This window comes from Odocoileus virginianus, chromosome 13 (assembly GCF_023699985.2).
Source record: "Odocoileus virginianus isolate 20LAN1187 ecotype Illinois chromosome 13, Ovbor_1.2, whole genome shotgun sequence".
Classification (NCBI taxonomy): Eukaryota; Metazoa; Chordata; class Mammalia; order Artiodactyla; family Cervidae; genus Odocoileus; species Odocoileus virginianus.
The window spans coordinates 48,512,427-48,535,379 of NC_069686.1; the positions used below are offsets into that span (position 1 = coordinate 48,512,427).

At 40.3% G+C, this 22,953-nt stretch overlaps 1 protein-coding gene and 1 long non-coding RNA gene across 3 annotated transcripts in view; one reads left to right on the forward strand and one right to left on the reverse strand.

Moving 5' to 3' along the window:
* The window catches only part of LOC139038068 (uncharacterized), a 196,454-nt gene extending 190,001 nt beyond the window's left edge, over window positions 1-6,453 (reverse strand). The window contains exons 1-3 of one of the 2 annotated variants that reach the window (XR_011490997.1): window positions 6,317-6,453; window positions 4,281-4,455; window positions 2,397-2,527 (exon numbers count right to left, since the gene is read on the reverse strand). This is a non-coding gene — a long non-coding RNA (uncharacterized lncRNA). The remainder of the gene's footprint in view (window positions 1-2,396; window positions 2,528-4,280; window positions 4,456-6,316) is intronic. The other variant, XR_011490998.1, reaches the window with a different exon arrangement.
* An 83-nt stretch (window positions 6,454-6,536) lies between these two features.
* Window positions 6,537-22,953, forward strand: part of NXPH2 (neurexophilin 2) — a 120,014-nt gene continuing 103,597 nt past the window's right edge. Inside the window, exon 1 of the mRNA XM_070476261.1 lies at window positions 6,537-6,688. Coding sequence (XP_070332362.1) covers window positions 6,638-6,688 — 51 coding nt within the window. The 5' untranslated portion in view covers window positions 6,537-6,637. The remainder of the gene's footprint in view (window positions 6,689-22,953) is intronic.

Here is a 22,953-nt window from a genome sequence, read left to right on the forward strand (position 1 = left end):
CATCTGACACAGGGTCTGTGTTAAATGAGTTGAGGGTCATCAAGCTGCTGTTCAAGTAGACACAGAAAGCTGGAGTATAAGAAGTTAGGAGATGACAGTCATTCAAATATCTATGAAAGAAAAACTGGAGGCATCTGAGCAAGGAAAGACCATGTCAAGGGAAAAAGATATCTGGGGGGAAATCAGTGAAAAACTAAAGAAAACAACTTTAAATTCCTTCTGCATAAAATTGCTGGTGGTTGGGAGGTGGTCAGTCTCTTTAAAAAGCTAGTTTCTTGGAGGAGAGATTTTCAACCCCTGCTCTCTAGGGTCCAACCTTAAGCTTTCTGCAGCTGTGCTCCCAGCCCATTTTAATGGACTCACACCCTCAGAATGGCTGACCCAATATCCCACTCAAAAATTTCTGAATTTCATTTCAAATTGCCTGAAACTACCTTCAGCCTTTGAACTTCCTTGTGAGTCATTAAATAGCTCTCTGTTGTAATGGTTCAACTTCTTTAGTTATATTTGTGTATTTGAAACCAAAAGGCTTTTTTGACTGTGCTAGGCTTCCTCTGGGCTTCCTTGGTGGCTCAGATGGTAAAGAGTCTGCCTGCAATGCAGGAGACCCAGTCACAAAGCTTCCCTGGAGAAGGGAATGGCAACCCACTCCAGTATTCTTGCCTGGAGAATTTCATGGACAGAGGAGCCTGGTGGGCTACAGTCCACGGGGTTGCAAAGAGTCAGATGTGACTCTGGGGGTAGGATGGAGCTGTGGAATGTCTAATACCTGGTCCACAATGATTAACAGAAAGACAGCAAGGGAAAAACACATTTACAGAACACTACCTTAGCTAATCAAAGGAAAAGATTTCAAGCTGAGAATATTTAGGGTTCCTGGAAGAAGAAAGACTTCTGGGATGAAAAGAGGTTGGCGTGAGCTCCCCTTAGCACTGACCCTGGAGTCTAACCTTCCTATGCCATCGTCTGGCTGTGTGACCTTGAGAGTATCACTTTCCATCTCTGGGCTTCTGTTTTTTCATCTATAAACTGAAGGGTTAAGCAAGATGCTCCAATTCTAATTTTCTATGGCTCTGTTCTCCTGCCTTCTTTCCATATAGGAAGCTACATTTGAAGGAGGTTAATTGATTTCCTAGCAATGACATCCATTATACTTGATATACCAGTAAAAAAGAGGTGACCATTCAGTTAAATAATCATGCATATATGAACAATGCATGGCAACACACATCGAAAGTTAGTGACAACTTGACAAAACTCACTCTGAGTGGTAGAGATGCTTTCTCCCACCTTGTCAGTCTTGAGTGATGTTCACCCATATCATTAGGACTCACTAGGACCCCACGCTGCCTCTCTTCCCCTCCCGCCAGCCTCTCCTCTTAGCCGCTGATAGTGGCATCAGCCACCAGGACTTTGCTGGTAGCACCTTCTAACATTCAAGTGAAGAGATATAGTTGTGGCAAAAAAAAAAAAAAAAAAAAAAAATCACTGTAGAAGAACTCTTTGATTTGTGTTTGGACTTAGGGCAACTGATAACATTTATGTGATAAAATTTCATAAATCCCCCAAACATGCTGAACCATCTACCAAGAAAAAGTCCAGTTCTCTTCTGAAAAGTCCCATAGAACTAAGAATATAAATAAGTTCTTAGTGCGTTCCAAATGTGGAGGCTATATTGCTATGGGGAAGGGAAGAGAGGAAGGATTTGATTTGCATTGTTGTAAGGCAGAACTCAACACAACACTGTAAAACAATTACCCTCCAATTAAAAAAGAAGAAGAAGAAGAAGAAGAAGGAAGGGGGGCGAAGGAAGGGGAGGGAAAAACTAAGTTTCTGTAGAGCAGCAATTGTCAACCATGGCTGTATAGTGAAATGTCTTGGGTGATAAATATCACTGTTCAAGTCCACTTTTAAAGAGGTTAGGGTCCCGGGTGCCATCAGGGTTGAGTCAATGTAACACAGCATCACATTAATAACATGGTGACTAAAGAATGTTCATTTACTCAACAAGAGTGGCAACGCAAAAGGATTTGTTGTTCCGAATTCCTACCAAAAAGCCCACCAGCTTCTTATCACAGAGGTCGTAGAGGTCCACAGGCTCCCTGAGAATTCCCTGTATCCTTGGCACAGTACTGCCATGTTCCTGAGTCCTGATTACTGCTCCTCAGAGGGGTGCAGGGCCATGCGCCATGCAATTCTCTGTATCCTCTCACCCTTCTAAAATTATTACCTCATCAATGCTTCAGCCTTGGTACCGTCAGACCTCTTTTCCTGATAATAAGATAGACTCTGAGGCTTTTAGCATCCATAGATCACTCCCACAACTCTTAACTCACTAAAGGTTCATTCATTCACTACATCACAACTTTTATAACTGCTGGTCAGTTGAAAACTACCTGAGGCAGAGTGATGAATTGGAAAGACTCTGCACAAAGAAACTGAAGGCTTTGAATCAAGCTTCAGATGTGCCCATGCCTCTCTCCAGATGACCTGAAGCAAGTCACATAACCTTTTGAGCTTCCATTTCCTTAAATAAAAAGTGAGAAAGTTGGTTAGTGTCAGATATCCACCCAGGATCCCCCAGTCTGCTATTACTGTGTTTATTTATAAGGTGATTACTGTCTCAAATGGTATATGGTATATGATGTTCTTATACACATTCTGGTAATGATGTTAATGAACAGTAAATGGTGAGAAAGTAAATGCAGAGGATAAGCACAAGGAAAAGGCGAATTGTCCAAGGGAGCCACAAGTTGACAGATTGGCTTTCAAAGCATCGACAATATCCCCATAAGTTGCCTTTTTAAAAGACTACAGTGGAATCATATGGCAGAAAAATTTGGTAGGTTCTATTTTCTGCTACTTTGTCTACATGAAAAGACCCTTTTCACTCCCCTCACACTGGGAAAACCACACTTGCAAAATAAAAAAGGCAATGATCTGATTCTCTAGATGTTAAATTGCCTCTAAGAGAGAAAGGGACGATGTTAAAAAAAAAATTCCTCTAATATGCCGAGACACTTTTACAATATTCCAACCCCCAGTTCAGTTCCCCATTCCTCTGTAGCTCTTGCACCACATTTCTTCATTCTTTCCTTTCCAACAACCATGACCATCTCCTCATGCAGTCTCCTGCTTTAGACAATCCTGTCTGTTACCACTGCATACATCTCTATGCCACTTGATGTCTGACTTTCCTCCTCCAAAAAGTTGGAAGACTCCTTATTTCCTGCAGACCAAGTTAGCCTATTTAGCACGGCATTCCCAGATTCCTACCATCTCACCTATAACATACTTTTTCTCTCCTTTTTCCTCAAAGTCAGTCTGGTCCACCATCTTTTCCATCCATCAGTGAAGTCACATGAAGTTCCTCCATTTGGCCTTTGCTCATGTCATTCTTCCCACATGGAATGGCTTTCCCTCTTTTCTCCTACATAAACTAAATCTGACCATTCTCAGAAGCTCACATTTCATCTCTGCTATGAAGCAGTCATGCTGGTTTCCAAGGATCTGCCCTTCCTCTAACTGTCCTAGGCAACACTTCAACTCTCCTGGACTGTCTTGTTTGTGGCATATTCCTATTTACACTGCATGTTCTGAAGGACAGAGTCATTCAGTGCTTCTATCAAGCTGCTTTTTTTAATTAAAAAAAATTTTTTTTGGCTGCACTGTGTAGGCATGTAGGATCTTAGTTCCTCAACCAGGGACTGAACCCATGACCCCTGCTCTGTACTTGCAGAGTCTTAACCACTGGACTGCCAGCAAAGTCTATCATTCTTGCCTTTCTTTTCCCCTTCCCTCTCCGTTTCCCTCCCTCCTTTCCTTCCCTTCTTCCTTCCTTTTACTTTACCACAATAGGTACAGTAAAATCTCAGGAATACACTAAATTAGCAGTAATCACCTTACAAATAAACACAGTAATAGCAGACTGGGGGATCCTGGGTGCTTTTCTTTTCCGCAGCCTAAGCAACAGGACACACACATTCTCCTGTGTCCCTTAGCTCTCAGCTTGGAATCCAACACCCTTCAACAAGTGCCATTGTAAGAATACTTAGTTTTAGGACACATTTCCAAGTTGAGGTTTCACTTCAAAATTTTATGCATAAATTTCCCAAAAGTGCAGAAATGGTCTAAGAAATAGGACAAAATTTAAAGAAAAGAATGCAATATTCCAGTCATTAAATCACTTATTCATTTCAATAGTGTGTTAAGTCATGCACTCCTCTGAAAGAGCTAGTGATAACAGAATTGGAAACTACTAAATCAAGAAGGGACCTCACCTTCTAGTTTTAGAGATGAGTCAGCTGGGGCTCCTGCAGAAACACCAAGTCTAAAGGAGGTACTGCCTCTTGTAATACTGTTTGCCTTTCTTCTTCTTCTAGCAGCCCCTCTCCATAAAGGTGTTCCTCTAATGTCTGCCAATCTGTTCCCTATTCACCACTTTCCAAAGATTGTCTGTAAATGAAATGCAGAGACAAAGTTGGACAAGCCGATCAACCTACATCTGTCCCATTTTTTTTGCAATGATCTTATTTCTGCTTCCAGGATAGAATAACTTTCTAGAAGGGAGCTCCCAGTCTTGGTAAAGAATTTTTGTGAAGGAGAAGGGTAACTATAGGGAGGTGAGTTATATACTTAGATATGCAAAGAATGATTTTGAGTCTGAGGACAAGCAGAAGTGGGTTGTTTCTACTGCAGCTTTTGCATGTGTCTTAGAATTCCCCAGTCAGGCTTGGCCAAGAGTTAGGAAGGATATATAACCCTTTTTTGCCTCTTCCTCCACAGGGAATGGAGTTGTATATCCCATCCACAACCTCAGGGACAACACCCCTCAAAGCCACACAGGGACCCAGAACACTCTGGAAAGACCTTCCTTCCCTCTGCACCAGGTGACTCAGAGGTAAAGAACCCACCTGCCAGTGCAGGAGAGGAGGGTTTCGATCCCTGGGTTGGAAAGATCCCCTGCAGGAGGAAATGGCAACCCACTCCAGTATTCTTGTGTGGAAAATTCCATGGAGGGAGGCAAGCCGGTGGGCTACAGTCCATGGGGTCTCAAAGAGTGAGACACCACTGCCCACAGCACACACACGGTCGGCAAAATCTTGACACACCCAGAGAAAAGAAGGGTGGGACCCTGCCGACCCACCTCAGTCCTGGTGCCAGGAGAAGATGGAAACATTTTTCCCCTAAAATTCCAACTCAAACTTCACTTTGTTGTGTTTCATTTTTTAAAGGTTGAAAATCAATGGCAACTCCACTCCCTCGCCTCAACCTGTTTTTCTTTTTCCAAGAGAGGTAGGCGCTATCTTTGCGCGTTCTTTTGAAGTAGCTGCCTAGGGACTTACCGCTGGAGAAGCGGTTTTACCTCTTTAGACCTTAGATTTCCCATCTGTTCATTAAGGTTGATGGATGATGTCTACATTTTCATCCCCCGTAAACGTGGGCGCCCCTGAGCCCCATGGCCCTTGACTTGAGTGACCAGCACAGAAATAGTTAAAGGTTAAGGATCTCTCAGATGGAGACGTGCTAACATGGGGTGAGGATGCCAGGCAGCAGATTTGTAGTCTTGCCCAGCCTTGGCCTCAAAAATATCCCTCTCAAAGATTTGCCGATGGGGAGGCTGCAGCGGGGTCTCCGTTTCTGAGTCCTGCCCTCAGGCGCCCGGGCGCGGCTCTAGCTGGAACCTGGACGCCAAGCAGCTCACAGCATCCTCAAACCCGAGTGAGCCTGGACGCCTACTGCTAGCTCGGATTCCCACAGCCCTGTCGCTACCCCTCCTCAAGGTCCCTCTAGGTGTCCACTACTTTCCACTTCCCCAAATTCTTCCAGCCGCCAGCTACACTTTGGAGCCCCTGCCTTGGACTCTGAGAGCCAGTGCTGCCGCGGATTGGGGCGCCCTTCAGAGACGTCCTGGGATCCAGCCCCCCGACCCAGCGCCCCACTCAACCACCACCCACCGCAGGCTCTCCTGTTAGCAGCTCCCCCACGCCCCGTCTCAGGACCCTGCCGCCGCCTTCCCCTTGAACTCCCTGGGGGCTTTCCGGGCGCACTTCGGCATCCAAGCAGGGAGACCTCCCCACACCCCACCCCCGCTGCCTCTTCCCGTGCAAAAGAAGAGCTGGTCAGTGGGGAGAGCGCCTGACCCAACCCAGCCACCCGGACTGGCCCTCTGCTGGGCGGGGGCGGCCAAGGAGCCGGGCCTCGCTGGGCTCTGGGGCGCGCTCCGCTTTCCCCGCCTGGAGCAGCCCAGCGAGGGAACCCTGCGCCAAAGCGCCGGAGCCGCAGCTCCCCGCCCGCGGAGGCCCCCCGCGCTCACCCCGACCCGGGGACGCCAGAGGCCCCGGCACCGCTGGAGCCCCTCGCAGCACGCCGGAGCGCCAGCGGCCCCGCACGCTCCTTTTCCGGCCCCCTCCAAGGAGGGGCGCGCGGGGGCCCCAGAAGCTTCTCCCGCTCGCCCTCCCCCACCCCTTCCCCAGCCCGCCCACCCGACCCGCGCGGCGCGGCGGCGTTGCGCTCGGATTCGGGAAGGAAGCGCCGCGCGGTGTCCCCGGCGTCCTCAGTCCTGCCCCCCGAAGTGGAGATGCGCGAGTGGCAGGCGAGGGCGCGCAGCTCGTGAGACGCCGCGCCAGCCGGCACCATGCGCCTGCGGCCGCTGCCCCTCGTGGTGGTCCCCGGCTTGCTGCAGCTGGTGAGTGCCCGGCCCGCCGCGCGCCCCGCGCCCCGCGCCGGGCGCGCCAGGGCGGCGTTTCGGCGGGAAAACCGCGCCGGTGGCAGACTTAGGAGCGGAGCCTGGGGCTGCTGGGGACCTGGGGCTGGGGGCGCGCGCAGCGGAGGGAGTTTGGGGCTTTGCTTTAGAGGTTGAAGCGGAAGAATCAGGAGTGGGATTCAAAGAGGACCCTGAGGCGGGTGAGGGGCTTTTGTTGGGTTGAGACTGGAGGACTGGAGTGAAAAGGGCAGAAAGTGGCAGGAAAGAATGTGCAGAGAGAAAGAAGAGATTTATTGAGAAGCGATCGAGGAGGGAAGGAGGGGAGAAGGCTAGACGGACGTGATGAGGATGGGCTGAAAGACCCTGAGTTTGAGAGGCTTGGTGGTTTTTATTTTTCACTTGGTATTTTGCACGGATGCCCGCAAACACTTCTAAACCACGGCATCGTGCATCCTTGTTCTCAGGACAGATTAGTGGCTCCTTGGTGGGGAAAAACTTAGGCAAAAGACCGATTTGGGAGACAGATTGTATTTCTCTTCGTCTTCCAATCTGGCGTTGGGGACTAGGATGGGGTGTGTGCCGACGGGGAGGCAGGATGTAACTTTCAAGTCCAACTCCACCCTGTCATCTCTAAGCATTCTGTTCCCCAAGACCTCTCCCGTCGGTTCTGGGCGGCTCGGGGGGAGCTGAGGAATGGGAAGGGAATGAGAAGGTGGCGCGGGGTCCGCCAGCGAGGCGACAGCTCCAGGGGTGACTCTCATCTCTCCTTGCCTGGAGGCTTGGCGCCAGGCTCTCCTCCTTCCGAATTACCTGTATGCTCTATGGGTTGCTAGATAATTCTGTTTAAGGGAGAGCCCAAGTAAAATCTTCAAGAAAACAACTTTTAAAATAAAATTCTGTGAGGGGATTGCTGTGGCTCAGTCCACGTCTGTGATGGGTCTCTCCTGCTCTCTTGGCACTTAATACTGTGCTATTAAGAGGGCTTTCGCCAGAAGCCAGGGCTTCTTTGGTCCTCATACTTAAGACTTTGCCCAGTTGAATCTGGGCTGTTAAAACAGGGGTAAAGAACACAAGCATGATGATCTGTTCTTCCCTTTCTTCCATCTTTCCTTCTCTCTCTCTCTCTCTCCCACTTCCCGGAGGGAAAAATCAAGTAACTTATTAAAGTTTCTGTATGATACATATCATACTGTAGACGCAGAGATATTTGCAAGTTTGGGGATGGAAGGAACTCGAAAATCTCTTAGTGAATGGGGTGAGAACACCGAAAGCCCTGTTCATTCTTTGTACAACAGAGAGGAGCTTCACCTGCTCAGCATTAACTAAGAAATTCTTCAATGGCATCAAGAAGAAAATGTAGTGATCCACGTTGTCGTTGAATGAGCCAGCACATACTGGCTATATACAATATTGCATGTTAAAATATATTTTGCATTCCAGGCGTTAAGCATGCCACGTATTTTTCACATTAGTCTTCAGTATCATTTGTTTTTTAAAATGCTTGATCTGGATGCCAATACAATATGATCTAACAAAGCACATTTGTATGGTATGTATTAAGTTAAACTATAAAAGCCTGGGGAAATCAGATACTTAGGTTACTTAGGTAGGATCTTCAAGGATCTCTTAGTTCATTCATTTTTTTTTTCATTCATTTAACTTTGCATTCAGTGATCATCAACTGTGTATCTGTTCCACTGTATTAGACTGTTAAAGATGAGGGACCGTATTGGGGGATGTGTGGGGAAAAGTTCTCCTATCAGCTACTGTATGGGGAATGTTAGATTTTTTTTTTTCCTCCACACCACCAGAGTCAATAGGGAATAAGAAATACATCTTGACAGGATTATATACCTTCCTTAAGAGCTAGATTCTAATATTACAGCATGGATTGATTGATTAGTTTTTAAGGAAGTGTATGTCAAATTCTAATCCATTTTTGGATTGTACTTGGGTTGTAATGTTTTTTTCCTGGAGCACTTTATCATGGTAAGTGCGGTGGGGAGCTGCAGCTGGGTGATAAGCACACATTCCTTACACTGCCATCCTTTTGGACAATAAAAAGCTGTTTACATTCTCCACAATCTTATAGCTGTTTCCAGCCTTATAACACAAGGGGGTTAGAATGTGAAAGGAAAACAGAATGGCTGAGCTGGGTAGATCTAAATGAAACACCCCCCAATCCCAACATTCACCCCACCCCAGCAAGTATCAAAAAAAAAAAAAAAAAAAGTAATACATTGGCACTTTAAATGGCTTCTAATTTTATTCTACCTTTTCAGCTAATATTGAACTTCTTTACTAAATCCCAGGAGCAAGTGGATCAAATATTTGAAAACTAATTTTTTCACTTTCTAGGAACCAGATGGACTTAGTCCATCTGCCCTTGATGGGAAGCAGAGGGAACAAGGTTGAATTACTGTTGGCAATGGATTTTACTTTTCCATTCCCACTGCCGTCATAAAATGCTAAATATTTTTAAATGAGTAGTGGATTCATTTGGGGATATTGAAATTTTAATTTTAAGAAATTTGTCTGATTCATATGAAAATAGTTAGAGGGAGTTCAGCCCAATTAAGTCACTATCATATAACACTGCTACAGGTTTTTACTTACTTGGGAGATATTTATAATTTTTAAGAAAACATTAAGCTGAATGGATAAATATTGCAGGTAAACTATGAAGTATGTGTGTCTGTGAACTGTCCTTGCCCAGTTTTCCTGGCCTGTGTTCAGGGTTTTGTTATACCTAAAGTAAGATTACTAGGCATTTGCAGAATCTAAGTAGCAATCCCAAACGTCTTATTTTCTTTGAAATTCTTGTACAGCAACATATTCTTTATAAAAACATTAATAGCACATTATTGCTCATCTGCCATCGAATGAAAAGAATATTAGCATTTGGAGTTAACATTATAATAAAATGAGTGTTATTTTGTGACATGGTACAAGGTAAAAACTTCGCCAGTTGACAACTTCTTGCAGATTTGCATTATTATTTGTAACTCATAATAAGTGTGATTTTTGCCTCTAAGTAAAATGCAGATTGTAAAAAAGATTAAATTTGAATTTAAATGGATGATTAACTTGAGTTTAAGATAAAATTTAGTGGTGATTTTAAAAATTAGTTTGTTATACTTTTCAACTTGTTTTTCTGGGATACAATGATGAGTTTATCAAGTAAAATATAAATTAAAAAAGCGATGCAATTTAGCAAATTTTTAGAAACCTATAAAATTGAAATACTTGTGATGCAAAGTGTTACAATTTTAAGTTCATCATTATACAGTATTATCCCGAATGAGCTTATTGAGGTTATTTTTGTTTAACAAATTGTTAATTCTAATAGTTATTAAGTGTGATAGTCATAACATATATTTATCCACAGCTCTGTATTTACAAGAGGTGATCACTAATGACTGTCTTCATTCAGAAATCACAATTTCCCTCATATAGTTTTGATCAATAAACATCAAAACAGTGTTTCCTAGTGTAGGATCAATAATTGTCTGTTGCCTAGATGACAGTGCTGAGGAGAAAAAATACCACCATATCATGGTTACAACTTAGAGTTGGCTGGGCTTTAAAATGGACTCCTCATTAAAAGCATCATTATCTTAGACATTATTTAAAAATGAGAATTGGTATTAGACAATTAGACCCTTTGTTGCAGCCACTCACCTCCCAGTATAAATGGTGTTCCCTTGGCCTGTTCTAATTTTAAGATTATGTTGTGTCCTTCAGTTTTAAATGCTTTCCACATGGGAAACTGACTCCTCTTGGGAACTTAGTTTATAGCTCAGTAGATTTCCGAATGGAAAAGAAAGGCATTGTTACTTTTCATTCTGTAGTTTTTTCCTTAATTTTCTTTTCATTGTTTCTGATTAGTGGTCAAAATGCTAAGTGAGGCACAAAGCTCTTTTGAAAAACCTTTTAGAGGTTTTACACTGTCAGCTTAAAATGTGTAGCTCTTGCAAACCTAGTGAATTTAAAAATGTTGATTTTCACAATACACGGCCCACCTTTTATCTATTAAAAAGCTAATCAATACATTGTGAATGATTTCATTATTTAGTAGTAAGCAATCAGAGATGAATATAAATGTGTCACAGGTCTGTGGCTTTGTAAAGGCTCCAGGGCTGTCTCTTACTGTTTGCATATTCTGTAGACTCTTTTACCTGAAGCTTTGCTGGGTAAGATTTGAAAAAAGAATTATAGCCACACACTCAAGTGCCTACAGTTAAGGCTGTGTCAGCTTTTCTGTAAAGAATCTCATTTCTATCTTAGCCATAAGCATTATTGCCGGTTAGAAGTTGGCATTTAATATCTTGATTTTGGAGTCAATTATATTAAAGCTGCTTTAAAAAATTGGTCCAAATGATTTTGAGCACTCATCCATGTGAGTTCATTCTCTAGGTATTCTTATAGTGTGTGTAATGATGATTTAACAAACTAGTTTCTATACTCTTCTTGGTTATAATTTAAATTGTACTATGTTTAAATTATTTTTCAATAGTCTCTTCCCAGTTAACCTATTTATTGAACCACTGTAAGATTTTGAAACACTGTTTCATCATAAATAATTTTAATTGTGCCCAATTCAGATGCCTTAGTCCTTGTTTACTAACAATTGTATGTCTTTATTTGCTAACAGTCTATTTGAATATTTTATTACTTGTCATATGACCAGTGGTGTTGATGACAACTCCAAAGTTATGTTCAATAGAAAACGATATAAAGCAATTTACAGTATAGATTTTCATATTATAGAAAGAATTCTAAGATAGGATTGACTGAAAACTTCCAATTGATGTTATTTTTAATTTATGAAAATGTTCAAATAACTGCTTCGTTTGTTATGCTGTAAAATTAGTACGTAACAAAGAATTCTTTTCCTTTATAGAACTACCATTAAAAATGAATACTTCACTATTCAGACCCAAAAGCTTTCTCCTAGTCAGATCACTCAAGAAATTAAAACAGTTGTCTTTAAAATTATCATTCCTGTAAATTTTGCTTTTCTTAGATTTATAGACCTACAGTAAGAAAAGTGGGAGATTTTATAAATTTAAACTGCAATAATCTGCTTTAGATTTTCATGTACTTACCTGTTTTCATTATTTCTTCTTTGACACAGTTTCTTTCACACAGTTTATCAATTCTATTCTCCCAATAGATTTGCAAGAATGACATGTTAAATGTTTCCATGTGTGTATTGGAAAGAACAATGCAAAGATTTGAGTTTTATTTATAAATAAATTGCATTTTCAACAAATATTTACTGTTTTGTCCCTGACTTTACACTGCGACTGTAGCAGACATTGAGGACATAGCAGTAAACAAAATGGAACTGCTCTAAGGACATGTGTGTATGTGTGTGTGTGTGTGTGTACATACATACACGAGTGTCTCTGTGTCTTGAGCTGGTCATTTAACAACCTCAAATCCCTCATCTGTACCATGACGTCATTAATGATAAAGAGAATGAAAAATGATTTCTAATATCTCTCTCCTTTTTTAATGTACGATGTTTCTGGTTTTTCTTTTCGTGAATTATGTACATCTTTAGTTACTGTACAGTTTAAAGTATGTCTTACCTACAAACATAATTGCTCTAAGTGTGTTTTACATGAAGTTTGTGCTGTTAACCTTATCACAAATGACACACATATTTAGAAAGAGATTTAAAATGCTGTAAGACTAATTAATGTTGTATCTTCTTATGGAAAAGGAAAATTTAGTGAAACTAGGCAAAGGGAATTGATGAATACGTATTTAACACATAATCAGCAAAATCAATAAAATTTAAGTTAAAATGGTGCAGAAAGGGCTTTTCCCCATCTATACCATTTTTAAATTGTGAACCATTAACATCTACTCATTCCTTTAATTTAAATAAAAAGTAAATTGGCTCTCAGGTAAATTCTAATTATTAAGATAAGCAACATTGCAGTTTAATACTGTACTTCAGAAAACTAATGTGTGATTTTTGTAGTCTCAGTAGAATCTAACCTATTTGAAGCAGGAATACTTTTAACTAACTCCAAAGGTCTCAAGAGTTCTAATGTAAATGGTATGAAATTTTTAAAAAGAAAACCAAAAATGAATTCGTATGTGAGAACTGTCAAAGGTGGAAGAAATTGTTAATGGTTTTAGCATCAGGGGAAAAAGCAACTGACCCAGACTGACAAGTCCTGGAGTTCAGTCCCAGCTACATTTCAAACAACATAAATGTCTTAAAAAAAAAAAAAAAACTTAACTTTACAATAGTGCTGTTTGGGGCCAAATAAAGGGATTCTCAGGTCATAAAAACACTTAAGTAAATCTCTTTATTCACGAATATGCAAAATTGTGATTTTCAAGCATTGCCATATATATTGACAATTTTTAAATCTCATTGTTTTTACCTTAAATTATATGGCAGGTATATTTATGCACTCAAAACAGTAACTTAGGAAATAGTTTAGGTTACATGAAAGAAGAGACCACATGTGTAGTTTATATGGCCATGAAAAGCCCATGATCTGTATGATATTTTGAATGGACAATGTATACAGTAAGAGAATAGTGACTCAAAAGAACCATTTAACATTTTACAGCAATGAAGGCAATCATTTTTTATTATTAAAGTTGTGCATTTTGATAACCCCAACAAAAGACAGCTAAGATCAGTATGAGAATTATATGGCTACAAAAACGAAAAGGGAGGTGAAATTTTCAAAGGTGTGCTTTCCATAGTCATGGATTCACCTCCCCCCATGTTGATGACTGCCAAATCTGTACCTCAGCTCCTACCCTACTGCCCAGGCTCCCAGGTCTTCTCTCCATATGTTAGTGTTCTTTGATTCGGACGTTTTACTGCCAGCTCACCCTCCACACATCCACAGCCACACACACCTTTCCTGAGCAAGTACCTCTCAACTTTCATGGATTCAGATCTTGAAGACCCTGTTTCTTCCCCCATTTTAATGTCTGGTATCTTTGTTGAAACAAGTGACTTGGTATAAAGCATTATATGCTTTACAAGATTCTTTCATGTGTGTGGTCTCACGGTTCATCTTCACATCAGCTCGGGAGGGTAAACGGAGCAATAGTTACTGCATCCATTTTAAAGATGAAGAAACAAAGGCATGGAAGGCAGACTCACAAAAGGCGCAACTTGAATTGTCTGCCCGGTCCAGCCCTGAGGCCAAGGCATCAGCTGTCTGTAGCAGAAGGTTGTGATACCCTTCAGAGACACCTAGAGTGATAAGGCCTGAGGGACGTTTCTGAGACATTCTTTTCTGCTCAGTGACCACGCTGAGGCAGAAACCTCAACTCATTCATTTTAGGAATGTTTTAAACAAATTTGTCATGAAGTCAAACAAGTTGAACAGAATAAACAGATTCTTAGAGCCTGTCCCTTAACTGGAGTTCTGTTTAGACTTTAGCTTCAGAATTGAGTTGCCAGGCGCTCCAACTTTTGCGGCATTAAGGCTAAATGAATGGCTGAGTTGTGTGGCTCCAGTTAGGGTCAACAGAGGGTTTGTGAGTTCCTCTAATTCCTCAAGATCTCAACCTGTCTCACTTAAGGTGGAAAAGGTGAACAAGAAGAGAGAAAAAGGCCTTAACTTCTATGAAGGGCTACTTAATCTTGGTTTTTTAGTAGACAGGTAGAATTATGAGGAGGAACCAGTGGGGCAGGAGGGCATCTAGTTGGTTCTGACACTGATGTGGAACTTGTGAGCATTCACGGAAAATTTTGCTTTACAAGTTGCATCCTTGTTCTTGCCCTCTCTCCCTTTCTTACTTTTTATGAAAATGCATGTCTTATTATGGACTTACCAGGTGACACTAGAGGTAAAGAATCTGCCTGCCAATGCAGGAGACAGAGGAGATGTAGGAGCCACGAGTTTGACCCCTGGATTGAGACGACCCCCTGGAGTAGGAAATGGCAACATTTTACAGGCAATTCTTGACTGAAAAATTCCATGGACAGAAGAACGAGGTGGGCTACACAGTCCATGGGGTCATAAAGAGTCAGACAGCTGAGCATGCACACACACATATTTTATTATGGAAATAGTATACCATAGTGGATGTTGTCGGCTCTCCACCCAGATCCCTTTAGATCCCTTTTTACCATCCCTTTTTATGTATTTCTGTACACCCTGCCATTTTTTGGCTTCCCTTCTAACACTGGGCACTTGTAACTCTCCTTCAGAGGATTCCCCCTTGCCAGAAAATACTCAGAGTCAGACTCTGGTTCCCTTCCTTCTGGGGCAGCTCTTGACAAATGACTGACAGGTGCCAGAGTATGAAAGGCTCAGTTCCATTGCTCACAGGTTTAAGGAATACACCCTGGAGTGTGGCAAAGCTCCCTCAGGCAACGGGAACCTCGCCTGAGATAACACAGCACGTGTCCACAGCTTCCTCTTGTTCACTGGCCTGCTGCCCACTCCCGACAAGACTCCTTTGCATGCGCTTCACTATAAATCACTTGCATTCATTCTTTTCTTGGTATCTGTTTCTGTGGAACACAACCGAAGGTGTCTGTTTAACTTTTTTTCAATATTCAGAAATATTTAAAGCAGCTATTCTCACCTCTGCCTGCTAACCAAGAGATAATCACTATTACTAGTTTAATGTGTCTCTTTCCAGAAATTATGGCTGTGTATGCTTTCATCATAACTATATCAACATAACGTAACATCTTGAAACATGTTTTTACTACAGTAATATGACCATTTTTATACAATGTAGAGCAGCTTAATATTTTTAAGATTTTTTGTATTTCTTGGAATTGATGTGCCATGATGTATTGAATCAGCCCCTTGTTACTAATAATTTGGGGCTTGATTATGTTGATGGTCTAATATGTTGATTGCCTTGAATTTCTTCAGTATATTTGTGAGTATGTTTATAAAATGAATTCCTAGAATCAAAAATACTGGTTCAAGGCTAGGAATGTACAATATCAATTTTTTTCTGAACCTTGCTTTTTAAAAAAATTTTTTTTTAAATTTTACAATGTAGTGTTGGTTTCTGCCATGCAGCAATGCAAATCAGCCATAATTATACGTGCATCCTGTCCCTCCAACCCTCAGGTCATCACAGAGCACCAGACTGGGCTACCTTGCTACAGAGCAACTTCTCACCAGCTATCCATCTTACACCTGATGGTGTGTATATGTTGATGCTACTTTCTCCATTCGTCTCACTCTCTCCCTCCCCGATTGTGCCCACAAGTCTGTTCTCTGCATCTGTATCTCCATTCCTTCCCTATAGATAGATTCATCAATACCATTTTTCTAGATTCCATATATATGTGTTAATGTAGTATATTTGTTTTTCTCTTTCTGACTTACTTCACTCTGTATAACAGGTTCTAGGTTCATCCACCTCACTAGAAAATATAAATTTAGTATACTGACTATACCAAAATATGGTACCATTCACAATGGATATGTATATCTATATCCCCACCTAGTTGGTGGTATACTTTTTTTAACTTTCTCAATCTATTAGAGGAAAACACCTCATTATTTTTAAAATGTATTATATATTAGGAAAGTGATGCATGTTCTTATATTTAATAACCCTTTGAATTTATTTTGTTTTTTTTTTTTTAATAATTTCCCATTTCTTGATTCTTTTTTAACAGCTTTTAAATTTTATAGTTCTTTTTTATATTGCTCTTGCACAATTGTTATTTATCATTCCTGGATATTTTATACATTATGGAGTTGTTGTGACTACCATTTCTAAGCCTGACATTTTAAAACTGTTTTTTGCTGAAATTTAAAGAAAGCTATTTATTTTAGTGTATCAGTTCTATTTCTGAACTGGATTATTAGTTTTAATCATTTTTAATTCTATTCTCTTGAATTTTATGTATAGGTAATTGAATTACCTGTAAACAATCTTATATTTGGCTCTGTCTAATTAAACATTTATGCCTCTTAAATTAAAATTTATTCCTGTAGTGTACTGGGTAGAACCTTCAGAATATTGTTAATACTGTGAAAGTGAACATTTTTTCATATTTCCAACTTTAGTGTAGATTTTACTAAATATAATGTTTGCTTTAGTTGCTAATAAATAACCTATTCAAATTAAGAATATACTTTTATATTTCCTATATATTAAAATAAATTTATGTTGATCATAGAGATTGAGTTCATATTCATTTTTAACATCCCTCAAAATGATGATAGATTTTGAAAGTGTTAACCTGTTTATGTTTCTTATTTATGAATTGGTTTCCTAATACTAAACTTTTTAAACAAAGTTAAATGATGTGTATTTTTATACACTGTGTTTTATGTTGTTAGTATTTTATTTAGGACTGTGATATCATATTCATCAGTAAAATATAGCAAAAGTGAAACATGTCAGGTTCTGCATCAGGCTTATTCTAGGATCATAATTAGAAAGACTTCTATTTTTTTCCCCTCAGTTGTGGGAGAAGTTAAAATAGTTGAGAATTGGAAGGCTTAGAAGGCTGTTGGGTTTTAATCCATTTGAACCTTTTTGTTTTAGGAGAGGAGATCTTTTAAAAATACATCATTTCCTTTATGGCTACTTATCCATTCAGGTTTTTTCTTCAACCTTTATATGAATCTCTTTTACTAATTTTTAAAGAAAATCATGCATTTTGTGTATCTTCGCATCTACTTAGCATAAAATTACAATAGTGTCACCTTAATTTTTAAGAAGTTGCTCCATACCTGTGCTGTATGCTATATTTTTCGCCAAGTTTGTGTTAGTTGTTTTGGAACAGTAGTAGCTATAGGGGCTGCCTTATTTTCTTTCTAAGTCTACTGCTGTAAATAGAAGCTTCCTGTGGCAGATTCCATAGCTAATTCACTAAGTGATCTCAGCTGAATGAAGCCTGGAGTTAAGAGGTGAGGTTCAGGACCTCAGCTCTCTTTCAGCTTTAGTGGAGGACGTGCCTCCTCCGGTAGCCGCCCTGCACCTGCTTGCACCCCCAACTCCGCCTGTACTGATTTTGGTGGTGGGAGGAGGGGACCTTGTTGGGGATGCAGGGGTAACCCTCTGCTCAGGGGCTGTTCTCTTTTGCCTTTGTTTGGTTCCTGGCTGCTCGGCACTCTTGGCTTTTCCATCATTCTGATTCACTCTTCTTTACATCTTCCAGAGAGTCTATCATTTTGTGGACCCTTAGCATTACTTCCTCTCTGTCACACCATTAAGCATTCATTCTTGTTTTTGCATTCCTAGTTTATTTCATTGGAAATCTGGGAGGGAGACAAGGCGAATGCATTCACTCAGCTTTCCTCATTGCAACTCGAAATCTTTTAGTCATTTTTGGCTCATCTTTCTTCATCCCCTACAATATCCATTCAGTCACAAAATCCTGTGAAATTTCCTTCCAAATCCATCTGTAAACTGTCTCTTTCTCTCCACCTGCTGCCATTTCATCACTGCAGCAGCCTCCTAGCTGGTCTATTTTATTCCACCATGAGCCCTCTAAATGCTTTCCACATGTCACAGATCATCTTTCTTAAATTCTCCTTTGATTTATTATGCCACTCCACTATTAAGGATGAGACTGTGATTCCCTTTTCCTTAACACATTGAGTCTAAATTTCTCTTTCTGGTTTTCCAGCCTTAAATCTCTCATCCTGTATTCTTCCCATCCTCTTAACTGCAGCCAGGTCTGTATCATGAATACTTTGTATCCATGAATACTTTGTCAGGCTTTTTCTGGTGGCTTGGACAAAAGAATGCATATGCTCAGTTTCAGTGGGTTTTTTTTTTTTTCCCCAGAAATAATGGTCATTATAGCTATTTCTTAGCATTAGGATGATCACGCTTCCCTCGTAGCTCAGTTGGTAAACAATCTACCTGCAATGCAGGATACCCAGGTTCGATTCCTGGGTTCGGAAGATCCCCTGGAGAAGGAAATGGCAACCCACTCCAGTATTCTTGCTTGGAGAATCCCATGGACAGAGGAGCCTGGCAGGCGACAGTCCACGGGGTTGCAAGAGCCAGACACAACTTAGCAACTAAACCATCACCGTGATGATTATATACAAAAATGTGAAATGCCTGTTACCTAACATTAGCTTAACAAAGATCAGTTTTCCTTTCTACCTTCAACAGCTTAGCTTCTTTGTGTGCAAGCTACAGAAACTGACTTTGGCAAACTTAGGCAAAGAAAAAATTCATGACAACAGAGTAGCTCACAGGAAAGGTTGGAGAATCAGGCTTGTCCAGAGCATAGTTAAGGGTCTAAGTTTCAGCAAAGTGTCAGTTAGCCAAGATGGTGAATAAATGTCAGTCTTTTTTTTTTCTTCAGTTTTTGTTTGCTTCATTTAAGATGTCATGTTCTGGTTGAGAGAGCCTCAATGGCTTGGGTCACATAACTTAACTTGGGAAGTTTGGGACCCTTTGATGAACAGTTCCACACAGTCTAGGGAATCAACACTGTATGCTCCTGTTAAAGTACTTGTGATCAGAACTCCCACATAGGAAGGGCTAGTTAGAGAGAGACCCAAGCACCCACAGAGAAGACCCATTCCAATTCTTCATGTTAATCATGTTCTTCACTCATAAATAGATAGGGACAGTAAGATCACCAGACATTTAAGCAAAATCTTTAGCAAAATACAAGGACAAAGAGAAACTAGTAGAACCTATTCAAGAAGAAACAAGTAACACAGGGACAGATTTCAATTTTAAAGGTTCCTGGTTAGGATTCTCAGAGAGTCAAGGGGATATAGAATCCTGAAAATAAGAACTTTTCATATTTCATATTTCCATAGCTTTCTGCTATGCAGGAAAGATCAAGTGGATAATGAGAAGGAATTCTTGGAATAAAGTATATAACTGATAAATGGTCAGGAAGAACAGGGCCAGAGATTGTGCTGGCAAACTATAAGGTGAAGTCAAGGGAACCTGCCGTGGCAGAACCAAAAGACCAACACAGCAAATATGGAAGAACAGTGACAAGACATAGAGAATAAACCCAGAAAATCCTTTGAGGAGCCCCAGAAATGTGTAATGGAGGCCCTGAGGAAGGGAACACAGTCAAAGGAATGGTGTTGAATGGAAATTCCTGGACTCGAAAGGAGAAAGTAGAAAATCCTAAGAGCTTTCAGAGGTGACTCATAAACAAACACATGTCATTAACCACACTGGAAACAATGGAATAGAAACAATGGAATAATGCCTTCAAATTTCTGAATATTTTAAAGAATATTGAACCAAGTCAAATTATCAGTCAAACATGGAAGGAAAAGGGAGGAAAAAGAAAATCAGAGAAAATAAACACTGACACTTGGAGCATGCAAGTGTCTCAGGGAAGTTCTCACTCACTCCATAGGGAATAATCCTTGAAGAGGTACATCAGCAAAGGAAGAAAGAATACAACGCAAGGGGATGATGGGTAGCATGGTGTCTGAGAGTGACTCGGATGATGTGAAGGAAGCTAGAGAAGGGTCTGTTAGCCTCTCGCCCGGGGACGATGTGGGTTCTGTTTCCTTCTCTGTGGTCCCAACACACTGTGTCTCTACTAGGGATTTCATTTAAGCCATTTCACTTTTATAAACACTGTTTATTCATCTGCTGTCTTTGAAATGGATTTGTACACAAAGCATGAGTGATTTAAGTACAGTTTAAGAATGGAATGTAACTATAATAAATATTAATGAACTAAAATAATAAAATATTGGAAGTAAAGGGAATACAAGACCTGAAGCTATGTGAGCATACCAGTTTCTGTTTTTTTCATAAGAATTTAAAATGTCTAATGTTAATATATTAAGAAATAGACTTAAGAATAATAACACAACCAGCCAAAACCAAGAATTGGAGAGAGATGAGCATAGTCATCACCCTTCATAAAAAGAAATCAGTAGTATTGTTTAATCTGAAACATAATAGTGAAAAAAAAATCAAAATTAAAAAATCTTCATGGGAAAAAAAAGATACAGACTTGAAGCCTTAGAAGCTACCAAATAATAGAATTAAAAATGACACAACCAGCAAAAATTCAGCATGTAAATTTATTTACTGTGTACTCTAATTTCTATCATCTAAATAGATTAGAAAACATAATATTAACGTGGAGAAACTTCCCTGGTGGTCCAGTCATTCCTAGTGCAGGGGGCCTGCATTTGATTCCTGGTCAGGGAACTAGATCCCACATGCCCCATCTAAGACCCAGCACAGTCAAATAAATAAATACGTTTTTAAAATATGGAAAAGGCATTTTGATTTTAATATGTGATTTGTGTATTTGTGTACTTCTTCTGTAGTGCTTTTGGCAAATGTTATTCATCTGTGAATTTCAAAATAAAGGAGGTCTGTTCACTGGAGGTTACTGCCAACGTTTTAAAGCTGTGCTCAGGGCATGGCCGTGAGTGTGCCTTCCCTAGGAGATGATGGTTACGTTTATGTTGTAGATTGCAGTGATGATTTTTTCACAGATATGTACTTATCTCCAAACTCATCAAGTTGTATACATTAAATAGCTTTTTCTATGTCAATCATTCCTCAAAAAATGGTTTTTTAAAAAAAAGAGATAAGCAGAGGTGATCTGTTAGGTCATCTCTTAGAGGTTTTTTCAACCACAGCACTGTTGACATTTGGTCCAATTACTTGTGTGGGAGGGTAGGGGTGAGAGAAAAGTGGCCGAGCTGTGTACTGTAAAATGTTCAGCAACATCCTTGTCCTCTACCCTCTTAGATGCCTGTAGCACACTTTCCCAATTGTGACAACCCAAAATGTCTCTAGATGTTGACAAATGTTCCCTGAGAAGCAAACATACCCCAACTGAGAACCACCAGTGAAGGGGATTCCTGGCTTGAGAAGCTGCACAGGTGAGCTCTTTGGCCTCTTCCAATTAAGTATGTAAAAGACACTTGCTCCTTAGAAGAAAAGCTGTGACAAACCTAGACAGCATATTAAAAAGTAGAGACAACACCTTGCTGACAAAGGTTCGCATAGTCAAAGCTATTGTTTTTCCATTATTCATGTGCACATGTGAGAGTTGGACCATAAAGAAGGCTGAGCACCAAAGATGCTTTCAAACTGCGGTGCTGGAGAAGACTCTTGAGAGTCCCTTGGACTGCAAGGAGATCACGCTAGTCAATCCTAAAGGAAATCAATCCTGAATATTCGTTGGAAGGACTAATACTGAAGCTCCAATACTTTGGCCACCTGAGGTGAAGAGCCAACTCAAGACTCTGATGCTGGGAAAGAAGGCAAAAGGAGAAGAGGACGGCAGAGGATGAGACGGTTGGATGGCATCTCCGACTCAATGGACCTGAATTTGAGCAAACCGGAAGGTAGTGGAGGACAGCGGAGCCCGGCAGGCCACAGTCCCTGGGGTTGCAAAGAGTCAAGACACCACTGAGTGACTGAACAACAAATTAAATACTTTGAACTATTGGGAAGGGATCAGCATTTTGCAAAGACCTAGTTTATTTCTTAATACTTCTTTCCATCTCAGGCAAGTTTCCTTCAGTTCAGTTTAATTCAGTCAATTTATTTGAATGCCAATTCCATCAAGCACTATGCCTGGTGCATGCATCTCTGTTTGACAAATTTTCCTTTTTGAGGGACATAACTGATGAGTGATCCGGCTGATATCCTCTCCTGGACTTCCCTCCAGTAGTTCACACATTTCATTTTACCTCAGGTACACATCTTCACTAGTTGTTAGGGCTGTCTCTGAGAGTTTTAGTAAAGCTTTCAAATTTCTGTATTTTAAAATGTGATAATGAGAAAACATTACTTTGTAGAAGACAGCAAATAAAACTGAAAATGATGATCATGAATAATGGTTAGTAAAAATGGGAACTAAATCACTCTTGATGTTCATATTTGTTACAATTAAAATATAGCAGGATTACAATCTTCAAAGAATTTATCACAAATCCAGATTGCACTGTGGATATCACAAAAGGATATCAGCACTTTTGAATGGGAAATTTGATACCATTTTTGAGGTTTTAATAAGTAGCCTAAAACTATGCAGTTCAACTCTTAGGGGACTAGAATGCATTTTCTTTTTATTGAAAATTGGGGATTTTCAAGTCTACCAATGTAAAATGGGAGTTCCTCTATTTTTTATAAATGGTATATGAATCACTGTCTTCTCCATCACATGCATTTTTAATTAAGTTTCTCCTTTTAGACAATTCTTATTTTGTAAAAAATTGTATCTATAAAGGTACTATCAAACTTGCATATTCTCCCCCAGAGATAAACATGGTAATAAAAAAGAAAACAGAACCCCA